Source organism: Schistocerca americana, chromosome X (genome assembly GCF_021461395.2).
Source record: "Schistocerca americana isolate TAMUIC-IGC-003095 chromosome X, iqSchAmer2.1, whole genome shotgun sequence".
Lineage (NCBI taxonomy): Eukaryota > Metazoa > Arthropoda > Insecta > Orthoptera > Acrididae > Schistocerca > Schistocerca americana.
Window position 1 is genome coordinate 105,247,866 of NC_060130.1, and position 24,488 is coordinate 105,272,353.

The 24,488-nt window shown below is 40.9% G+C and overlaps 1 protein-coding gene across 1 annotated transcript in view; it reads right to left on the reverse strand.

Annotated features, from left to right (window-relative positions):
• LOC124554672 (structural maintenance of chromosomes protein 4-like) overlaps positions 1-24,488 on the reverse strand; it is a 261,721-nt gene that overhangs the window by 39,726 nt on the left and 197,507 nt on the right. The window contains exon 16 of the mRNA XM_047128292.1: positions 16,247-16,391. Within this exon, the coding sequence (XP_046984248.1) occupies positions 16,247-16,391 (145 nt within the window). The remainder of the gene's footprint in view (positions 1-16,246; positions 16,392-24,488) is intronic.

Genomic DNA, 24,488 nt, shown 5'->3' on the forward strand with positions numbered 1-24,488 from the left:
ATTTGCTGTGAACAATGATAAGCCTAAAATTAAAAACCTCTTTCTTCTAGTGAAAACTGGTATTCCTAGAGGTTTCAGGATTGTCATATCATTTGCTGTGTAAAAAAAAAAAGAAGAAGAAGAAGGAAGAGAGAGAGAGAGAGAGAGAGAGAGAGAGACACACACATCATAACTGCTCATGAGTGACTGTTGAGCCGGACAGATAGATATAAAAATATAAACAAAAACTGTTTTTTCTAGACAATTGCGCAATTCACAATAACCCTTCAACTGTGAATAATGTGAAACTTTATTGTGGCATGTTGGACAGACAGCACTTAAGACGGCCAGAGGCCCAGCATTACAGCTTTGACAGCAATGACTATGGCTGACAAATCATGGAATAATGTTACCGTAACGATTTCAAAGTGTTTCAAGAAATGCAAATTCATCAATGTGCAGGACTATTCAAAAAGAAGGAACAAATTTCAAACATTTATTGCTTTCACACTGAAAAAGATAGAAACCCAGTTCCAACGTTCCTGGAAAGAGAAAAGTTCAAATTTTTATGCATTCAGTGTGAGCACCATGTGTTGTGCTACAAATATCATAACAGTGACTCATTTTCTGGCACAAACAAAGCAGCTGGTCTCTTGTTATCGAATTCACAGCTTCAACAATGCAATGCAACTTTCAAGGGGGTCAGGCATAGGGGGAGATAAAAACACAATCTATGCACATCTGACGTTATCCGAAGGACACAATTCCAGGACGCTGGAGTGGAAGAGGAGGAGCAGAAGATGAAATTCATCACTGGTGACCTCCCAGATCTCTAGACCTCTCATTTTGTGACTTATCTGTGGAGATGAGTGAAAGACCGCGTTTTTATCCCCCATATGCCTGACACTCCTGAAGGTCTGCTAGCATCACATTGCTGAAGATGTGAATTTGATAACAAGAGACCAGCTGCTTTGTGTGTGCCAGAAAATGAGTCGCCATTTTGATATTTGTAGCCAAATACGTGGTGCTCACACTGAATGCATAAAAATTTGAACTTTTCTCTTTCCAGGAACATTGGAACTGTGTTTCTATCTTTTGTAGTTTGAAAGCAATAATGTTTGAAACGTGTTCCTTCTTTTTGAATAGTCCTGTATGACAGAATCAACTAAAATAGGAATAGGTCAGAGAAAAGAACTCTCGTTTCCATTACACCTGAGGCCTTCTGCCTAGCTTAGGGTAAAATGTGAAATTTGGCAAATTCTTCCATTTTGATGATTATGTGGAAGCCTGCTGAGCCCTGACAAATTTTTGTGTTCCAGGTTGCGAGGACGAAGGATGATGGTGAAGCAGCAGCAGCAGCAGAAGAAGAAGAAGAAGAAATGTTTCCATCTTTGTCTCCAGAAGTGGCAAACATGTACATCCTCAGAATTTAAATAGCTTGTGTATTATTGCACAGCAGCGTAATTTTATTGTGCAGGTTTAAAATTCGGTTAAAACTCTACCAGGCTAGCCTTGAACAGAGTGGGCGAGTACTGGGCTGATGCGCGAATCAATATGTGAAAGTAGTTTACTGCCAATGCAATTGACAACACAATGGGACACACAGAAAGGCAAGCACTGTTGTGCTCCTTTTTAAGGAACCAGGAAACTTCACCGCCAGAGAGCCACTACAAAATCAAACATGGACAGTAAAGAACCAAGCTCGCGACCCACAATCATTACTGGATTACTAGGAGCAGACTCTGCCCCTTACTTGGCGGGGTTTTCAGAGCTCAAGAACACATTCTGTCATGCTGCCTTTCTGTGTATATCAGTAGAACCAGACAGAATGACAGTTCATTACGATCCAGTGAATCCACAAGACACTAACTGACGATGGGCAGTCTGTTTAATTTTTGGTGAGTAAACCATTAATTCAACTTTCATGACTCCGCTTTTATTAGTCAAAATTATTGTTAAATTTAACTCAAGTGTTTTAACTTTTCTAAAGACTAACTCCAAATTATACAGTCTACTGTACTGCAATCCTTTCTACATATTACTGTTGCCATTAACTGAATTGCTTATCAACCACAAAGATAATAGTTACAGCAGAAAAATATCAGCTGCCAATGAATTATGCTTAAATGAGGCAATACGAGGTGGAAAAATACACTGAACACTGTGAAATTTACTACAAAAGTTGGGACAAACTTGACATTAACAATGTACAGAGCCATGTTATGAGTAGTATAATGACCGAAGAACAACTACTGCCAGATAAAATTGGTTGTTACAGTGATGTGAAAACAAATCATGTTGAGAGAAAGAATTTTACTCTCGTAGAAGACACTATCAAAGAAATACTCACAAAGCAACAAACAGGCCATGGTATGTATAGGACACCAAATTTTTGTGCTACCTGTCCTGCAGTTTATCCTAAACATGGATAGCCTTCAGAATGAGATGTTTTCACTCTGCAGCGGAGTGTGCGCTGATATGAAATTTCCTAGCAGATTAAAACTGTGTGCCCGACCGAGACTCGAACTCGGGACCTTTGCCTTTCGCGGGCAAGTGCTCTACCAACTGGCAGAAGTAAAGCTGTGAGTACCGGGCGTGAGTCGTGCTTCGGTAGCTCAGTTGGTAGAGCACTTGCCCGCGAAAGGCAAAGGTCCCGAGTTCGAGTCTCAGTCGGGCACACAGTTTTAATGTGCTAGGAAGTTTCATATCAGCGCACACTCCGCTGCAGAGTGAAAATCTCATTCTGGAAACATCCCTCAGGCTGTGGCTAAGCCATGTCTCCGCAGTATCCTTTCTTTCAGGAGTGCTAGTTCTGCAAGGTTCGCAGGAGAGCTTCTGTAAAGTTTGGAAGACGAGGTACTGGCAGAAGTAAAGCTGTGAGTACCGGGCGTGAGTCGTGCTTCGGTAGCTCAGTTGGTAGAGCACTTGCCCGCGAAAGGCAAAGGTCCCGAGTTCGAGTCTCGGTCGGGCACACAGTTTTAATCTGCTAGGAAGTTTCATGGATAGCCTTCATGACAAAATTACAGAGCACACAATGGATATTAGTCGTTTAATTTGTGCAATGGCTCTTGCAGGTACAAGAATCTCTCTCTCTCTCTCTCTCTCTCTCTCTCTCTCTCTCTCTCTCTCTCTCTCTGTGTGTGTGTGTGTGTGTGTGTGGTGTGTGTGTGTGTGTGTGTGTGTGTGTGTGTGCAGGGGGGGGGGGGGGGGGGGGGGGATGCAAATGTTAGTATAAACACTTGCATTTGAATTACCCAGTAATATTTGCAGCTGAATACAGCTATTGTTTTAGATTAATTAATAATATGGAATTTGCATTGTTCATCCATTTCTTGAAGTGGACATCAATTGGAAGGTATGTTTGAGCACCTGTCCTTTACAAAGATGGAGGCGGCATGCACTTCCCTTTTTCCCCACCTGCAAAGTAATTTAGCCTAATCCAAACTGATCTACAAAAGCACTGCCACTGATCAAAACAACAAAACAATAAGCAACAGAAAATTCTACAGTCCAACTGACTAAACCTAAAACCTTTCATTCTAAAAAAGCCCGATACCTGCCATGAAGTAGCCCGATACCTGGCATGAAGTCACCATGGCTTACAGCCCCTTAATAGCCCAATGTACATCATAGCCCTTGCACAACTATATTTCGACTGAGTAAGTATAATAACCTGTATCGCCTTCATACATTTCATGTCAAACCCTCAATTTTCACTTACTGTATTCAAAACCTAGAAAACTGAATAAGCACCAACTTCAAACTACTTGCGGTTTTTATTTATTCATGGAATAATTTAACTTTGGCCTGAATTCTGGCAGTATCAAAGCAGCTCATCTTTCCACTTGTACATCAGGTAATAACTGGCTTTCAATATTCAACATGATGTAGCTATAACCTTCATGTTTTGAAAGAGAGTAAACTCCGAATGGAGTCAGTGACATTGTCGTCATCGCCCAAAACTGAAGTGCTCTAACATTATTGACTGATATAGGTATCTCTTCCGCAGATTTCATTCTGTAGACTAAATATACTGAGCACAGTTTTTTTTTTAATTGTAATTAGGGATGTTGTTGTGGTCTTCAGTCCTGAGACTGGTTTGATGCAGCTCTCCATGCTATTCTATCCTGTGCAAGCTTCTTCATCTCCCAGTACTTACTGCAACCTACATCCTTCTGAATCTGCTTAGTGTATTGATCTCTTGGTCTCCCTCTACGATTTTTACCCTCCACGCTGCCCTCCAATGCTAAATTTGTGATCCCTTGATGCCTCAAAACATGTCCTACCAACCGATCCCTTCTTCTAGTCAAGTTGTGCCACAAACTTCTCTTCTCCCCAATCCTATTCAATACCTCCTCATTAATTACGTGATCTACCCACCTTATCTTCAGCATTCTTCTGTAGCACCACATTTCGAAAGCTTCTATTCTCTTCTTGTCCAAACTGGTTATCGTCCATGTTTCACTTCCATACATGGCTACACTCCATACAAATACTTTCAGAAACGACTTCCTGACACTTAAATCTATACTCGATGTTAACAAATTTCTCTTCTTCAGAAACGCTTTCCTTGCCATTGCCAGCCTACATTTTGTATCCTCTCTACTTCGACCATCATCAGTTATTTTGCTCCCCAAATAGCAAAACTCCTTTACTACTTTAAGTGTCTCATTTCCTAATCTAATTCCCTCAGCATCACCCGATTTAATTCGACTACATTCCATTATCCTCTTTTTGCTTTTGTTGATGTTCATCTTATATCATCCTTTCAAGACACTGTCCATTCCGTTCAACTGCTTTTCCAAGTCCTTTGCTGTCTGACAGAATTACAATGTCATCAGCAAACCTCAAAGTTTTTACTTCTTCTCCATGAATTTTAATACCTACTCCGAATTTTTCTTTAGTTTCCTTTACTGCTTGCTCAATATACAGATTGAATAACATCGGGGAGAGGCTACAACCCTGTCTCATTCCCATCCCAACCACTGCTTCCCTTTCATGCCCCTTGACTCTTATAACTGCCATCTGGTTTCTGTACAAATTGTAAATAGCCTTTTGCTCCCTGTATTTTACCCCTGCCACCTTCAGAATTTGAAAGAGAGTATTCCAGTTAACGTTGTCAAAAGCTTTCTTTAAGTCTACAAATGCTAGAAACGTAGGTTTGCCTTTTCTTAATCTTTCTTCTAAGAGAAGTCGTAAAGTTAGTATTGCCTCACGTGTTCCAACATTTCTACGGAATCCAAACTGATCCTCCCCGAGGTCCACTTCTACCAGTTTTTCCATTCGTCTGTAAAGAATTCGCATTAGTATTTTGCAGCTGTGACTTATTAAACTGGTAGTTCTGTAATTTTCACATCTGTCAACACCTGCTTTCTTTGGGATTGGAATTATTATATTCTTCTTGAAGTCTGAGGGTATTTCGCCTGCCTCATACATCTTGCTCACCAGATGGTAGAGTTTTGTCATGACTGGCTCTCCCAAGGCCATCAGTAGTTCTAATGGAACGTTGTGTACTCCCGGGGCCTTGCTTCAACTCAGGTCTTTCAGTGCTCTGTCAAACTCTTCACGCAGTATCTTATCTCCCATTTCATCTTCATCTACATCTATATCGTCTTCCATTTCCATAATATTGTCCTCATGTACATCGCCCTTGTATAAACCCTCTATATACTCCTTCCACCTTTCTGCCTTCCTTTCTTTGCTTAGAACTGGGTTGCCATCTGAGCTCTTGATATTCATACAAGTGGTTCTCTTCTTTCCAAAGGTCTCTAATTTTCCTGTAGGCAGTATCTATCTTACCCCTAGTTAGACAAGCCTCTACATCCTTACATTTGTACTCTAGCCATCCCTGCTTAGCCATTTTTGCACTTCCTGTCAATCTAATTTTTGAGACGTTTGTATTCCTTTTTGCCTGCTTCATTTACTGCATTTTTATATTTTCTCCTTTCATCAATTAAATTCAATATTTCTTCTGTTACCCAAGGATTTCTATTAGCCCTCGTCTTTTTACCTACTTGATCCTCTGCTGCCTTCACTACTTCATCCCTCAGAGCTACCCATTCTTCTTCTGCTGTATTTCTTTCCCCCATTCCTGTCAATTGTTCCCTTATGCTCTCCCTGAAACACTCTACAACCTCTGGTTTAGTCAGTTTATCCAGGTCCCATCTCCTTAAGTTCCCGCCTTTTTGCAGTTTCTTCAGTTTCAATCTGCAGTTCATAACCAATAGATTGTGGTCAGAATCCACATCTGCCCCTGGAAATGTCTTACAATTTAAAACCTGGTTCCTAAATCTCTGTCTTACCATTATATAATCTATCTGATACCTTTTAGTATATCCAGAATTCTTCCAGGTATACAACCTTCTTTCATGATTCTTGAACCAAGTGTTAGCTATGATTAAGTTATGCTCTGTGCAAAATTCTACAAGGCGGCTTCCTCTTTCATTTCTTCCCCCCAATCCATATTCACCTACTATGTTTCCCTCTCTCCCTTTTCCTACTGACGAATTCCAGTCACCCATGACTATTAAATTTTCGTCTCCCTTCACTACCTGAATAATTTCTTTTATCTTGTCATACATTTCATCAATTTCTTCATCATCTGCAGAGCTAGTTGGCATATAAACTTGTACTACTGTAGTAGGCATGGGCTTTGTGTCTATCTTGGCCACAATAATGCGTTCACTATGCTGTTTGTAGTAGCTAACCCGCACTCCTATTTTTTTTATTCATTATTGAACCTACTCCTGCATTACCCTTATTTGATTTTGTATTTATAACCCCGTAATCACCTGACCAAAAGTCTTGTTCCTCCTGCCACCGAACTTCGCTAATTCCCACTATATCTAACTTTAACCTATCCATTTCCCTTTTTAAATTTTCTAACCTACCTGCCCGATTAAGGGATCTGACATTCCACGCTCCGATCCGTAGAATGCCAGTTTTCTTTCTCCTGGTAACGACGTCCTCTTGAGTAGTTCCCGCCCGGAGATCCGAATGGGGGACTATTTTACCTCCGGAATATTTTACCCAAGAGTACGCCATCATCATTTAATCATACAGTAAAGCTGCATGTCCTCGGGAAAAATTACGGCTGTAGTTTCCCCTTGCTTTCAGCCGTTCGCAGTACCAGCACAGCAAGGCCGTTTTGGTTAATGTTACAAGGCCAGATCAGTCAATCATCCAGACTGTTGCCCCTGCAACTACTGAAAAGGCTGCTGCCCCTCTTCAGGAACCACATGTTTATCTGGCCTCTCAACAGATACCCCGCCGTTGTGGTTGCACCTACGGTACGGCCATCTGTATCGCTGAGGCACGCAAGCCTCCCCACCAACGGCAAGGTCCATGGTTCATGGGGGGTAATTAGGGATAGAAAAAAGTAATTTCAGTTCACGGCTGATTTCCATGTTGCTCACTGAATTCTCATTTTTCAAATATCTTTTTTATTTTTGTCTTATATTTTCATTTAAAACAGAGCACTGGAAAACAAGTAACTATTCATTGCATTACATTTATAGATATCAAACATTGCATTAATTTCCATTATCAGGAAAAGAAATGTTAATCCAATTAAAGTTAATTTCAGAAAAAAAATAATACTGCAACAAAACCACCTTTAAAGAATTTCAAAACGTGTCCTAACTACCACGTTCTCTTGTGAAAGATTATTCCACTGAGCCAACACTTACTATGGTGTGAAAATAGCCTCCAAGTCTATATTAGAACATGGCAACATCACCTTCACCACTACAGCTGCAAATTGTGGGAAAGCAAATTTTGATGCCTGCAGACATTTGACAATACCTGTAGTTTTGCTAGCACAGAAAACTGCTTTTTCACTAAAGTTTGAAGTTATTTAGTTTCATTCCTTTAGAATATCTACAGCACACAGCATGTTTTTTCACCTCTTCTGCCTGAAGTATTACAGGGTGTGTATGTGGCCAAGGAGGGGGGAACTGATTTTTCCCGTATTAAAACACATTTTTTCCCTTGTGAAAATACACTTTTCCCGTGTTAAGTGGCAGTATACTTTTCTCGAAACAGTAAAACCTATCAATCCTTTGAATGGTTATGGTTTTATACAGAGGCGTAGAATTTCCAGACTCATTAGAAAACCAAACCCTGGGGTGGGGAATATAAATTTGAACACCGCATGTTACTTTCTGATGCATTGAAATCTTGACTGGATGCGCTTTTGTAAGCCAGTCATAGATCATGCCATGTGATCATGACAGCAGATATTCAGAGCGTAAGACACATCATGTCAGCCAGTAGCAATACCACTGCTAAGTAGCATGTATACACAAATTGGAAAAGTTAATGGTTTAAATTAATATACGTAGTGTTGCTACAAGAAAAGGACAGCTTTCTTATATAATATTCGTCTCTCAGATTAATATGCTGCAAGAGAAGCAAAGCTTTCACATATAATATTTATCTTTTTTGGGCGTGTTACACTTTTAAGATACATCACACAAATGTGACAGTAAATTTTGAATAACAACGTAAATCTCTGATGATCTGGGCTTGAAATTTTTCTGAATGGTTATCCTCAAAGAGTTGATTTTTAAATGAGAGGCAAACGCTCTGCGATTTAAGAAATTCATTGTACATTCTCACACATAGTTCAGCTTGTATAAAAGAAAATTTACTTTCAAAGTAATGCTTTTCAAACAATCATTTAAAATATTTTCCTGCGGCCTGTTAGAAACAGGTTCATTTCAGCAGTTGCCAGAGTGTGCCAGGTAACAGGCGTCACCACGCTCGCGCGGCTACGATGGCGCAGGAAGCCTGTATGTGTAAAACATTAGAAGAGCTTACATCAGAGGATACTCCAAGAGCATCGGAATTTCGTGAACCATACTAAAATGCATAATTTGGCTTACAGTCCACATTAATATGTCCAGATTCTGATGTAAATTTTCTTGGAGAACCAGTATTATCTCATGTTTGGTTCTTTAGTATGGCATAATGCCATACGTGCAAGAAGAATAAAATGTGCACTTGAAATGCAACGAACAGTTGAAACTAGCCAATAGTGTGGAATTAAACACTTCCTTTCAAACAAATTGACTGCCTCAGCGGAAGAGATAATAAAAGCCAAACTTCTTTTGCAAGGCGATTAATGCACGACTGTCAAAGGTGGAAATGAAATGAAATAAAGTCTGCAATGAACAACACATTTTAGCCTTTCGTAATTATGTGAATGTATTTTAATTCACTTAATAGCTCCAGGCCACAGAAATATGTTTTGTTTTCATTTGACGTGAGAGCAGTAAACTAAGAGGAAACAGCAAAATCACTGAACGTAAACACGGGTCATGTAGAGATAGACTAACCACTTCCCCACTACAACTCTGACTGCTCTGTGTGCATCAGCCCCGGATTTACAATATTTCCTAACTGTGGCAATATTAAATAGTGCCCCCGCCCCCGTCCTCGATTGGGCGTTTGAGGTAGGACGCCAAAAATTTGGAAAATCTACTTTTCAAAAATATGTTATTTTGTAGCGCACATCTTTTTTGCAGTGTCTGATATACAAAACATATGTTCGAGGAAATGTAAGACATATTATTTGGTCTTTAGTGCGTCAAAGTGCAGTGCCACGCCTCTTCACACAGCATTCTTCTATCGCACGTCACTGTATTTCGCTCTGTTGAATTCAAAGCTATAACATTTGGTAATGGATACCATCAAACTATATTCAGGACAGTGGCAATTAAAATGTCCTGTGGTGTGTCTCCTGCTCACAGTCGGCCAGTCTGACATCAGCCCCCCCCCCCCCCCCCCCCAAAAAAAAAAGAAAAACCAACCCCACCCCTCGCAATTAACATTGGATGGGATTATTTGTAATCCGGAGAACAATAACTCTTCAGAAAATGTGCACTCTTTATTGCCTATTAGATAATTAGTTTTTCTTGAGTAACATAAAATTAAATATGAGGACAAATGACAAGCAACACTTACACATTTCTTCAATCCGTAAGTCCTAGCATTTTTCTTACATGGTGTCCTTTTCTTTCCGCGAAAGGATCTGTTACCCCATCAAAAGTTTTGCCACACGAAAAAAAGAAATGTCGTCGTCTAATACAGAAAAAGCTGTTAATACAAAGAGTACCCCAAGACTGATATGCGTATCTCGATCTGATTACGTGTATTTTGTCACTGTCTGCTAGATAAAACGAAATAGGTCTGTCTAATATTGCAGCAATTGTAATACACACCAAATAAACAGACTGTTTTACCACAAATAGTCACTTTTTCCAACATGACAGAATAAAATTCATGAAGTACCAATATCAAATACCTATTAGGCCTACTACAAGCAAAAAGCTTAATGTTATGAAATAGTTTCACATTTCATTCATACACTCCAGCTTCTCAAGCACGAGATCGAAAAGTAGTAGTACAAAATGTTTATAAAAATTTGGAATCGTCATATTGTTGAATAATTTGTGTGATGGCCCCGTTTCTTCTCCTTCCTCGTTCTAACAATCTTGTCATCACTAATTCTGTAACTGTTCCTGCCAGTCTCAAAACTAATTCTGCAGTTAATTTCACTAACTCTGCCGCAATCAACTGCATAGTTATTCCACATTTATTCTCCAGTAAGATGTTATTACGTGTTCGTACAACGTGTTTTCCACGCCACTCCCAGAATAGAACTTAGGCAGCTGCTACCCGCATCCATACAACTTGCCATTACTAGTGTAGCGGTCTGGCCAAAAATTTTCTATCAAACATTCATTTTCTTGGATACACCGAGAAGATAATATGTTCCATTCAGAAATAAACTTAGAATTGCTCACAAATTTTCAAAAACCAACTGTGACACATTTCAAAATCAGATGAATAACCGATAGGCCAACGTGCGCTGGATACTAGGCCCTTTGTGAAACAAGGCTTTTTCTCAAGAATATGAATTCTTGCCGAATGGGGCAGATACCCCAGTTTGCCCCCACTGAAACTGCCAGCTCGCGCGCACCACTAAAAGTTTTCCTGGGTAGCATCTTGCTGCTACTGATTATACAGCTAACAGCCACACTCCTGTAGCCAGAAATGGGAGAAGGTACTGCACATGTGCAACTCAACTGCACATGCGCATGAGCCCGCTTGCAACTGCTCAAACGAATCTAATGTAAGCCGGCCACTGTGGCCGAGCGGTTCTAGGCATTTCAGTCCAGAACCACGCAGCTGCTACCGTCGCAGGTTCGAATCCTGCTTCGGGCACGGATGTGTGTGATGTCCTTAGGTTAGTTGGTTTACCTAGTTTTGGTTTACATAGTTTTAGTCTAGGGGACTGATGACCTCATATGTTAAGTCCCACAGTGCTTAGAGCCATTTGAACCGTCTAATGTAAACAGTTGTGACGTCACGCTCATCGAGGCAATTTGTTGTTATGAAGCATTGCATGGTCTTCCTAAAGTCTTTGACACATTTTGCTGTTGGCAGATGCTTGTACGAGCACTGTGTTTTTTTGTTGTGTATGGTGCATTTCCTTTGCAACTTAAGTTTTATTTTCATTTTTCTTTCTCTCGTTCATGTTTTATGGCTGCAATATTATTCTGCAGTAGTGGAATACAGTAATATCCTTTGTTAGAGTATTGTTTCTTACCAGTCAAAATTACAAAAATTTAACTGAAAACTAAAACAAAACAAAAAAATTCTCTAAATTCTAAAAAATTCCCTGGTTTTTCCCAGATCTCGCGGGCCGTATACACCCTGTATGTCTCTTCATGTTTTTCAAAATGTGTTCACTATCATCACCGAAAATTCCTTTTGCCGTAATAATGAATCCACAATTAAGTGACTTCAACTTACAATACACACAATATTTTGATCTGCCAACACCAAATTTCCCAAAACCATTGCACAAACTTTTACAAATTGATATGTTTAGGGGAGACCTTTAATGCAGTACATCAATTAAACTGTATATTTTAATAATACCCAAGAATAAATATGGAAACTTCCAAATACGGCATTAACTGCACACTACCAAATCAAAATGGTGCTTGCTTTCGATGATTCTATTAGCCAATCCCAGCACAATAAGACTTCATGCAAACGTGTTTCTGGTAGTAAATGAGAACACAAAGAATGTTTGTTTCAGTATTTGTTAAATATAATATTTTGAAATGGAGTTTGTTGTGAGAGCTTGATATGTGGCACAGACTAAGTATATAGAGGAGGAGGGGAGGGGGTGCTAATGGAAGTGGGGCACATTGTATACGAGAATGTGGCCGTAAGTGAGTGCACAGAATATGATTTACAGGGAGATAAGTATTTTCAGTTAGTGGTGGTAGCCTGGTAAAAATGTTTGACAAGGATATTTTGAAGGTTAGGAAGGTGATCGGTAAGACAGTGTGGTTTGGGAAGGATATTATGGAGAGATGATTTCATTTTATGTTTTGAGTTCAGAAACTCACAAGTGCTAGTGGAATAACCTTGAGACAGGTACAGTCTGGGGGTAATGGTTATCAACAGTCATTTCAGAGAGAGATTGACGTATGAGCAATGTTTAATCAAGGGTATAAGTGGTTTGGTTTCGAAGGGGGGGGGGGGGGGGGCGCGGCTTGTCTTGGGTTGGATAACGTAGAAACCATAGGGTACTGTTGGCTGTGCCACAGGTGCCACAGAATTTTTTAGATATCTTCTCCTGAAAGATTAAGTAGTTATGGAAATGCACTACGTGATCAAAACTATCTGGACACCTGGCTGAAAACAACTTACAAGTTTGTGGCGCCCTCCATTGGTAATGCTGGAATTCCATATGGTGTGGCACACCCTTAGCCTTGATGACAGCTTCCACTCTTGCAGGCATATGTTCAACCAGGTGCTGGAAAGTTTCTTGGGGAATGGCAACCCATTCTTCACAGAGTGCTGCACTGAGGAGATGTATCTATGTCAGCTGGTGAGGGCTGGCACGAAGTTGGTGTTCCCAAAACATCCCAAAGGTGTTCTATAGATTCAGGTCAGGACTCTGTGCAGGCCAGCACATTACAGGGATGTTATTGTCTTGTAACCACTCCCCCACAGGCTGTCCATTATGAACAGGTGTTCGATCGTGTTGAAAGATGCAATCACCATCCCCGAATTATTCTTCAACAGTGGGAACAAGAAGGTGCTTAAAACATCAGTGTAGGCCTGTGCTGTGATAGTGCCATGCGAAACAACAAGGGGTGCAAGCCCCCTCCATGAAAAACCATGACCACACCATAACACCACCGCCTCCAAATTTTGCTGTTGGCAATACCCAACGCTGACAGATAATGTAGTGTTGGCAGAAGAGCCAACACCGTGTTGCTAGAGGAGGCCGAAATGCACGCGTTAAGCTCACGCAGACTGGCGTGAGGTCTGGAACAGTTAAAGGAGTTATACTATGAAGAAAAGAACGTAGCGGCTGGAATACTTAACTTTAATCCATAATTGGAGAACATTGCTCTTGTTTATACATAATTACAATCTCAATATAAACTGGTAATGGCGCCTTGCTAGGTCGTAGCAAATGACGTAGCTGAAGGCTATGCTAACTATCGTCTCGGCAAATGAGAGCGTATTTGTCAGTGTAGCATCGCTAGCAAAGTCTGCTGTACAACTGGGGCGAGTGCTAGGAAGTCTCTCAAGACCTGCCGTGTGGCGGCGTTCGGTCTGCAATCACTGACAGTGGCGACACGCGGGTCCGACGTATACTAATGGACCGCGGCCGATTTAAAGGCTATCACCTGGCAAGTGTGGTGTCTGGCGGTGACACCACAGATAATGTTCACCGGGCATTTGCCATAACACACCCTGCCATCGGATCACCATATTGTATACTGTGGTTCGGCACTCCACACAATGTTTTTCCACTGTTCAATCCGTCTATTACACATTACAACCCTCTTCAACAGTTGGCGGTTTCTGTCAGTCAATAGACGAGATCGGCCTGTATGCTTTTCTGCTGTACGTGTCCCTTCACATTTCCACTTCAATATCATATCATAAACAGTGGACCTAGGAATGTTTAGGAGTGTAGAAATCTCACGTATAGATGTATGACAGAAGTGACACCCAATAACTTTACCACGTTTGAAGTCCTCCAGTTCTGCGAAGCACCTCATTCTGCTTTCTCATGATGTCTAATGACTACTGAGGTTGCTGATATGGAGTACCTGGCAGTAGGTGGCAGCACAATGCACTTAACATGAACAACATATATTTTAGGGGGTGTCCGGATACTTTTGATCACATAGTGCATTTATTATTGATCAGGCATAAAAGAATGTAGCAGCAGGGCTTCAAGTTAGGACCCACACAATTCTTCCCAGTTAGATGATTTGTACACTAGGAAGTAATCTGTTTTCCACACCACATCCAATGGAATAAAATTCTCCCTCTAGAGAGTCATCACTAGCACTGTTTTCAGTAGAAAAACTACTTACTGGCTGCCAAGAATTGCACACTGTCTTTCTCATGTGTATAAGCAGTAGTGCCAGAACTTCCAGAAGTGGGCCAAAAATTATACATGTGTGAAAGACGATAAGCATGGAGCACATCTGACCTTTAACAAGACCATGTGATGTCACCTTCCAACTGTCACTTCTACCTCACTACAACAAGCAATTGTCATTCTATATTTGCTCCTTGTCCACAACCTGCTCCCATATCCCCTAAGAATGTAACTAAGATTGAGATTGTTACTATGTAAATCTATCTTGCCAGCCTAAAATCAAATCCCAATAGTTTGTCACAAGTAAAATAGATTATTTCTCCTCCAAATTGTACTTCAAAGATGTTGTCCAGCCCTTCATACTCTACAGCATAACACCTGTCCAAGTTTTGTTACACAAATTTTATCAAAACTTAGAGACTTAGTTTACATTAATTATATATTTTACTTGTTATCAGAATGGGAAACTTGAAAATGCACAAAACAATTTGCAGAACTTCAATATCATTTCACATACAATACAGCCATTGAAAGTGGAAATGCCATAAAAAACGTGAGGCACATTCTACACAAAAATTTGTTCTACTTAGTACAGTATTTCTTCATTGAGTTAAATTTGAGATGACAGAAAAGGGTACTGATTATATCTATCACAATTATAACCAACAGTCCACAATACTTATTGCACAGTGTAACAGGGTGTATATGACCCGGAACCACCAGAATATCCAGAAATTTTTTTATCTGTGAGGAAACAGGGAAAAACCTGAGAACTTTTTAGAATTACGGAAAATTTTTCATTGTTTTAGTTTTCAGTTAAATTTTTGTAACCGACTGGTAAAAACTAATCTTCTAACAAAGGATATTACTGTATCTGACTACTGCAGAATAATACTGCAGCAATAAAACCTGAATGACAGGAAAAAAAAAAAAAAAAAACCCAAAAATAAAACTTAAGTTGCCAAGGAAATGCGCCATATACAGCAACAAAACTCTGTGCTCATATAAGCGTCTGCCAACAGAAAAATGTGTCAAAGGCCACACACACACACACACACACACACACACACACACACACACACACACACAAGCAGAAATGTCTGCTTGTGTCTGTGCGGATGGATATGCGTGTGTGTCCGAGTGTATACCTGTCCTTTTTTCCCCCTAAGGTAAGTCTTTCCGCTCCCGGGATTGGAATGACTCCTTACCTTCTCCCTTAAAACCCACATCCTTTCGTCTTTCCCTCTCCTCCCCTCTTTCCTGATGAAGCAACCGTTTGTTGCAAAAGCTTGAATTTTGTGTGTATGATTGTTGTTTGTTTGTGTGTCTATCGACCTGCCAGCACTTTCGTTTGGTAAGTCACATCATCTTTGTTTTAGATATATTTTTCCCACGTGGAATGTTTCTGGAAGTATAGATTAACTTTTGGTATTGCTCTAGCTGTCGTCGTGAAGGGTTAATGCTCAACATGTGTAACAACTAGACACATCAGTTGTTTTACGTAATTCACGCAAATAAAAGTTTTTGCTCATTAAAAAAAATTAAGAAAATCAGTCTTCCTGAAAACTGACGTTCAGAATATGATACATTTAGCCACTGACATGAATTAAGAACTTTTGAATAGTAAATATAACAACTAAATTTCCATCACCAATGTGTAGTTATTTAACATTTTATGTTTTTGAACTTTTCTGTCATTTTTACCCCAATTGATGGTACATGAGCAAACTCGCAAATCAATTTAAGAATAAACAGTACACACCACAGATGTCTCAGTATGTATGCATTGCCTGTATTAGTGATAATTAGGAGCCCAAACATGTCAAAATTACTTACAATTACATCTTTCATCTTGACCAACACTTCTTTTGCTAGGTCCTCAAGGCGAGTCCTCTTTTCTCGACATACACTTATTATTTTTTCTGCTTCTTTAACCTCCTTTTCCATCTCTTCTATTTTCTTCTTACTTTTTTCAGCATTCCTGGTGGAAAAAAAAAAAAAGAACATAACTATTTTGATGAGACAACTCAAACACAGTATCTGTAAATAGGACAAAATTAATTTGAACTTCTTGCAGGTTCATTATGTACAAGGTGCACTAATCTTTTATTCAGCCAACATAATTACAATACATAAAAAATTGGAACCTGATATTCTTCACATTAATTCACGAGATACTAAGATATTTGTGACTTGCAGAGCAATTTACGGGGTTAGGTTCGAAAAGAAGGATTGATGGGTGAATGGCCTGGAGCTATGAGAGGAAGGTACGGCAAGGGAAATGGGTGTAAATTTGAGGAGCTGGCACAACGAAGAGCCAGTTTACCCATCTGCAAAGCATGGGTAGTTGCATATTGCACACTGTGATATAGAGTGATGGTTGGGGAGGAAGGGAGCAGAACAGTCTCTAGGAGACTGCCTGAATGATGCGGATGAAATGCAGATTGAATTTGTGGGGAAATGGGAGTGAATTAGTGGGGAGTAGGAAGCTAATTGAAACTCAGGGGGGAGGAAGTGCAGGTGGGGGCAGCAGATGTGATGCCAGAAGAATGTCTTAAAGCATGAAATTTTACACGTGTGGTGGCGACAGGTGAACAGGATTGCATGAGTTAAGAAACGGCAACCGAGTTAACAATCCATATTCTCTAACCAACTTCTTACTCTGATATCACTTTAGATTGTATACCAAATAATCTACCATAGCTTATGCTACCTCTTATCACCATGAAAAGAGGGAAGCTCCTCAAAACCCATCTCATTCCTCAAAGATATCTTCACCCAAAGAGATCCATTCCTATGCCACACTCACTTCCACGCTTACCACTTTAGTATCTGTATCAAAGACCCAGATGCAAGACAATCTCACAGTACATCCTATGACAAAATGCAAGTCATACACCAACTCCACTGCAGCCTTTTCCATGCCAGCTGTCCTGTATAAATGAGCACAGGCAAGAGTGACGACTCAAGGCGTAGTCATTGGGGATTAAGCACAGTCGTGGAGCAACAGAGAGAGGTGATTATTCTGCTTATTCTTATAGCTCATTTGAAAGCCCTTGTTCTCATCTTTTCAATAAATGTTTCACTTTTTCCAAAAATTACATATTTCAAATGTTACTACAATTCAAAAGTTTCCTGTTCCAGAATGTTTGAATCTTAAAACGTACTGCCTTTCAAAATTCAGTATCATAACCTCACAGCTAATTTTTGTGTGTCCAAAAATGCAAGTACCTATTAATTTAATATTATCCATCAAAGACATCAGGTAACCTGTTGTGTTTTCACACAGGTAATTGATAACATTTAACCTTATTTCTATGCTTCATACAGCTTAACAATGCATTTCGAGAGAGAATGCTCTCATCATCTGGTTGTAAAAACTTAACTCACTGGGTTAAAACACTAAAAAGTTTACCAACACAAGTAGTGCATTCCTAAAACAAAAGAGAATAAAAATACATTGGACAGCAGGTCATCTTACATTAAAATTTTCGACTTTGGCCAGCTGGCAGTCCCATCTCACTCTGCACTCTACACCACATTGCGTCCTGCTGATCTGCTGCGGTCTCAAAGAATGTAATGTTGACACTTTTGCTGAGGTCAGGGAGTAGTAATAGTAGTAGTAGTACTGACATGTCCACAGTATTACTGCATAATGCAGCTACTGGCTCAGTCATAATGCTGTTCTGTTAGTCGCCTACTTTTCCTCATTTCCTATGTCTATGATTTAAAGCTTCTAGCTATTTCCTGAAAGTGGTATTTCAAATCTATAATTATGTATCTGAATTAAAGAATTCATTGAGAAATCTTGTCTGTTGTCTTTTCCTTGCATGTTCAGTATATTGTGATGTTTCTTTTCACGAATGGCAATCTCTAATTCTTCCAGGAGGTCTAGTTGCCCCCTTTCTTTTCTATGTGCAAGTATTCCAAGTCGTATTCCTTTCCTTTAAGGGGAAGTGGGTGGCCCATTTCATGTACATGCTCCAAAACAGCTGATTTGTCGATAGTTACTTAATACGAATGCATCTATGTTCCTTGTATCTGATCGAAAATTTTCTTTCTGTTCATCAATACTTTTCATCACAGGATGCACACTGAATTTGATACACTCCTGATCTTTCAAACTTACTCAGTAGAAAGTAAGGACAGTATAGATTGAGTCTTATTGTAAAGACGACATGCTAAGTTGCAGACAGGCACAATTAAGACATTTACACATTAGCTTCCAGCCACAGCCTTAATCAGAAAAAGGAAAGAGACACATTTAAGCACATGCACTCTAACACCAACTGGGGTGGGGAGGGAGGTGGGAGGAGTGGGGCCAAAGCAGTGGAGGTGGAGGGGGTGCAGGTGGGGGGGAGGGGGGGGGGGCTGCTGTCTGGCAGAATGTGCAGGGACTAGACTGCCAACAGCCACTGCTTGGTGAGCTTAAGGGGCATGGATGTAGGGAAAACAGACTGAAAAAGGAGAGGAGCAGGCAAAGATGGATTGGTTGCTGTCAGAGAATGGCATGCAAAGAGGTTGGGAGACAAGAATATGAGGGAGGTGATGGACGGATGGGGGTGGAGACTGTTGGGTGGAGAGTGTGAGAACAGTATGTTACAGTAAGCTGAGACTGGAATAATTTCTGGAATGTAGAACGTGTTGCGAGTATAACACCCACATATGCAATTCAAAAAAGCTGGTGGTGGTGGGAAGGATCCAGATTCTTCCCCATCCGAGATACTTTCCAACCTTCCCAAAGTGGTCTTCCATCACTTAACTTACCTCCGTAACATCCTAGTCTATTCCTATGCCACTCCCAATCCCAAACGCTTGCCACAAGGATCATATTTCTGTGGAAGACCCGCCCCGTCCGTCCGTCCGTCCGTCCACCCAGCACTTTCTATTCCAGTCCTGCCCCCATCAAAGGCTGGGCCACTTGTGAAAGCAGCCACTTTATACACCAGCTCTGCTGCAATTATTGCCCAGCTCTTTATATTGGTATTACTGCCAACCAGCTGTCTCCCAGGATGAATGGCCACCACCAAACTGGGACCAAGAGCAAAGCAGACCACCTTGTGGTAGAACAGCAGCTTAACATAACATGCTTGATTTTAATGGCTGCTTCACTACCCAACCCATCTGGAACCTTCCCTCCACCACCAGTTTTTCTGAGCTGCACACTGCACATGTGCGAATTATTCTTACAACACATTCTCCACTCCCGAAATTATCTCTGCCTCAATCTACGGTAACATACTGTTCCCACACCCTCCGTCCAACAGTTTCCATCCCCTCCACCCATTACGTCCCCCCTATCCTTATCTCCCACCCTCTGTCAACACACACAACCATTTTTTCCCATTCGTCTCCTTTTTCACCCTGTTTTCTCCGCTTTCCTAGCCCACAGCCTCCCAACACTTTGCCTGTTGGCACTGTAGTCTCTGCACACTCCACCAGACAGCACTCCCCCGTCCCCCACTTGTACACTTCTATCCCTTCCCTGCCCCCTCCAGACTGCTGCTTCTATTCCATGTGACAGTTGCATGTTGCATTCTGGACCGAGCTGCTGGGGTTGGCAGTTGTTTGTGTAAGTGTGCTTGCTTGTGTGAGTGAATGGTGTATGTTCCTCTCTTTTTCTGATGAAGGCTGTGGCTGAAAGTGTCTTATGTGCCTGCCTACAACTTAAAATGTCATCTTTATGATAAATAGCAATCTATCCTGGAGCTTTATTTTAACAATGTGCAGTTTAAAAAAGGTTCGCCATCTTTTGCGAGAGTTTTCTGGAATGCAACATAGCAACCATTCCCATTTTTTCCGTTCTTATTACTTTTGTGAAGAAATTTATTAACCATATCTACTTTATAACTGTTGCTAACTGCTATCTTTTTAACGTTTACTTCTTTTCCCTCTTCCCACTTCACTTCATGGCATGTCGACAGCCCTGTGCACTAATCTACAGAACACAGCTACTTTATATGCCTGTGGATGACATGAATCATTAATAATTGCAGCAAGAAGATAAAGCTTTGAAATCTGACCATGCTATCATGGGTAGAATTGGTTACTATGAATGTTACACGGACAATACTTTACTCCCTGTTGACGGTTCTGAAGAAGATACAGAAGAAATATGAAAAGGTTCAACAACACCTATAGCACAAAAAAAAAAAGAAAGTTTATCATGAAGCACGAAATTGATGTTTTTTGTTGTTGTGGTCTTCAGTCCTGAGACTGGTTTGATGCAGCTCTCCATGCTATTCTATCCTGTGCAAGCTGCTTCATCTCCCAGTACTTACTGCAACCTACATCCTTCTGAATCTGCTTAGTGTATTCATCTCTTGGTCTCCCTCTACGATTTTTACCCTCCATGCTGCCCTCCAATACTAAATTGGTCATCCCTTGATGCCTCAGAAGATGTCCTACCAACCGATCCCTTCTTCTGGTCAAGTTGTGCCACAAACTTCTCTTCTCCCCAATCCTATTCAATACTTCCTGATTAGTTATGTGATCTACCCATCTAATCTTCAGCATTCTTCTGTAGCACCAATTTGAAATTCTTCAATTTGAAAATTAAAAGGTAGAGCAGTCAGCATGCACTTTTCATTTATAGGATGCCCAGATCTGATGCTGTGATTGCTAATGATTCATGTCATCCACAGGCTTATAAAGAAGCTGTCTTCCGTAGTTCATTGCACAGGCCAGCCAACATGCCAATGAGGAGGAAGGATAGGGAGACTGAGGTAAATATCATTAAGTAGATAGCAGTCAAACATGATTATAAAGTAAATATGACTAAAAATAAGTTAAGAAGAAAAGAAGTTAATAAGAAAAGAAAGAATATCACTATCAGTCCAAAGTTTTTGACAACCATTCAAAACTATGACTGTGGTTAAAAAATGGGTTTTGTTTTGAATACTCTATCATACCCCTGTTCTAATAACAAAACAAGTACAAACGTGCAAAGGCTAAGCATCTCTATTGCGTATTTGACTGGTTGTTTTGCATAGAGGTGCACTGATGCGTATACGAAACAACACTGACATGCCGTTACCCAAGATGGTTCCATTTGAACAAAGCTCATTCCTTTAAATGTGAACATTTTATGTTAGGCTTTACAGTGACTGTTATCGACATTAAATGAGACAAGTTTACTGTTGCCAGTCACTGTTTGTTTATCTCCACAACACGTTTCGAAGGGTTAAACCTCTATCATCACGTGGATTTACATTTGTTAGTATGAAGTGTGTGTATTGTGTTAAGATTTTTTTGAGGAAGTTCGGGCACTGTCTAGTGGAGAAACAAAACACTATTTTAGAACTGGTTTTCAGTTTCTTTTGTCAGAAAACTAAAATTATATCAAACCGTTAAAATAAAATACGTAAAATCAAGTACCTCCAGTGGTCACAGGTTTCTTTCACTGTTTTAACACATCACACGTAAACTGTCATTCTGTAAACAAATATGGCCTCTGGAAACTATTAGGTGCAAGGATCATATAGCAGGAGAGGAACATTATCACTAAGTACAAAGAATATACGTCTTAATTTTATTACAGAATAAATTTTGAAGGATTTTGGGTACCTTTGTTTTGAGGTGTTGAATACATGCGTTGCAATAAATATTTCGGGTGGTATACAGCCAATGTGATTATTGCACTTTAAGTTCGCAACATGTCACCTGATTATATAAACAAATATGAAGTTTAAGCTATATTAACTTGATAAAATCGCATTTAAATACCACTTAAGGTTCCTGCTAAGCAATTCAAGGAAAACACAGAAAATCTAAATTTGAATGGGCACATTGGGATATGAAACTTGCTGCTCCTGACCTGAAAACAAGTTCAGTCCTTTCACTGCATCACATTGCTTGGTATGACATCATCAATTTGACAACATCAATTTCAGTATCTGCTTCATAGCCTGTATCACCCCAAACACGTCCTAGTCTTGCAATCTCTTAATAATCTCTCTTAGTTCCCATACTGCACCCTCTTCTGATACTCATCCCCTTCCTTCCTATTGCCACTAGCTTGTTACTCACCTCTACTTCATTTTGGTCCCCTCTAAGTTCAATTTAAGGATCCAATTCTTCAGCCGATTACCACAAGAATACTAGCAAGCAGACAAATTGATAAAATCTCAGGAAAGGGACAGTACGTCAATGGAAGATGTATAAGAATAAGAAGAATTAAAAATGTGGGAAGGGCAGGAGTCAGCAGACCACCGAGCAAGGGGAGCCATAGGTCCGCTTGGTTGGAGCAGGCAACGGGGCACCCCTCCAACCCCTGAAGCAACCATGTGCCCTACCTCACAGAGATCAGTAGAAACCACCTCCACAGGTAACACACAAAACCAGGTCAGCCACTTCGGCGTCATCCACTAGAACCAGCGGCATCGTGTCAGCAAATTTAAGTTTTCACACTAAGATGGTCAAATTAAGGCAGTCCAGTAGAATGTGGGCCACAGTCAGAAAGGCATCACACCGACAATGGGGCAGATCCTCACATCATATGAAGTGGCCATGGATCAGCTGAGTGTGACCTATGCAAAGGTGACAACAGTAGATTCCCTGTGAGAAGCACAAATGGAAGACTATCACGTGGTCGCAGTCTCTTTATTGCTTGCAGTTTGTTCAGAGAAACTAGGGTACACCATTCCATGTTCAAGCCTATAACGATTGATGGCACAGAGTCAACCGGTGGTCTGGGTCCGGTATACCCACCTCCAAAGTTGGCATACTGGTAGCCAACTTTGCCAACTGCTCATCATGATCATTCCCTGGGATCCCAACGTGAGCTGGGGTCTAAACAAAGATGACTGACCATCCAACTTGGTGGAGGTCAGAAAGAAGATCCTGGATAGTCGCAACCAATGGCTGTCAAGGTATCACATGTCAATAGCCTGTAGACTACTCAGGCAATCACTGCAGATTAAGAATGTCTTGCCAGTGCAAGAACAAATGCGACTGAGGGCTCAAGCAATAGTCTCCAGCCCTGCAGTGAATACACTGCATCCGTTGGGCAGGGAGCATAGTTCACTGCATCTTGTATGTGTGTAGGCAAAACCGGTTCATTCGTCAACTGTAGACCCCAGTCTCCGCACGTGGACTGCTCACAGGGCTGGTCCAAAAGGCATTTGTCAGAAGCCTAACACCACAATGGTGTATCGGGTCCAGCATCCACAATGCTGAAGGTCATGCCAAAGCAAGTGTAAGACTCCTATAATCAAAACGGGACAGAATCAGAGCATTGCAATGCCGCAAAAGTGTGGAGTGATCTGCACCCCAGCTGGTGTTACTGATAGAGTGCAGAGTATTAAAGTGCGACTAGCACATTGGCATAAGTTGGAAAAGATGCAGATGCTGAGCATTGAAGCCCAGTCCCAAAAAGTGATAAGACTTCACCACATTGAGCGACTGGTCATCGAGGTTTTGCCTGTGGATGGTCAGTACGATGGTAACAGAAGTACATGATGCATGTGGGAGTCTGAAAAGCAGAAGTCGTGAGAGAGCCCAGAACTGTGCCATTCATCTGGCACTCTCCTACTGTCTATGTTCAGCAACACCCACAGTGCAGGAGCAATAATAAATGCAAAAATCACCACCATACAGGAAGGGTGACACTGCAGACCTCACAGATGCAGCTAGAGCATTGATACAGCCACTAGAAAAAGGTGCAAACCCAATAAATAGCCCTGCAGGTCCCCATTCCCTTGTATTTTGGAGGAGGAGGAGGAGGAGGAGGAGGAGGAGGAGTGTGGGGTGATGGTGTGCTGTGGTAAGCACCTATTTGAACCCGCGAAGTACAGTTTGACAAGAAGTTCCTGGCAAAAATCGGAAACGGGCTCCTGAGACCACACTGATGTAGGGTAAAGAGGATGTTATGCCTTGTGGTGCCATAAGCCTTCTGCAAGTCTAAGACAGTGACAAAGCATTTATGCTGGTGAAAAGCTGACCAGATAACAGATTCCAGGCAGAGCAAAGTGTCAGCAGTAAAACAGCATCGGCAAAAACTGCCCTGGGATGGAGTGCAAAGAAATTCAAGGTACCAACACAGCCATCAGCTCACCATACATTAACGCAACTTGTGGAG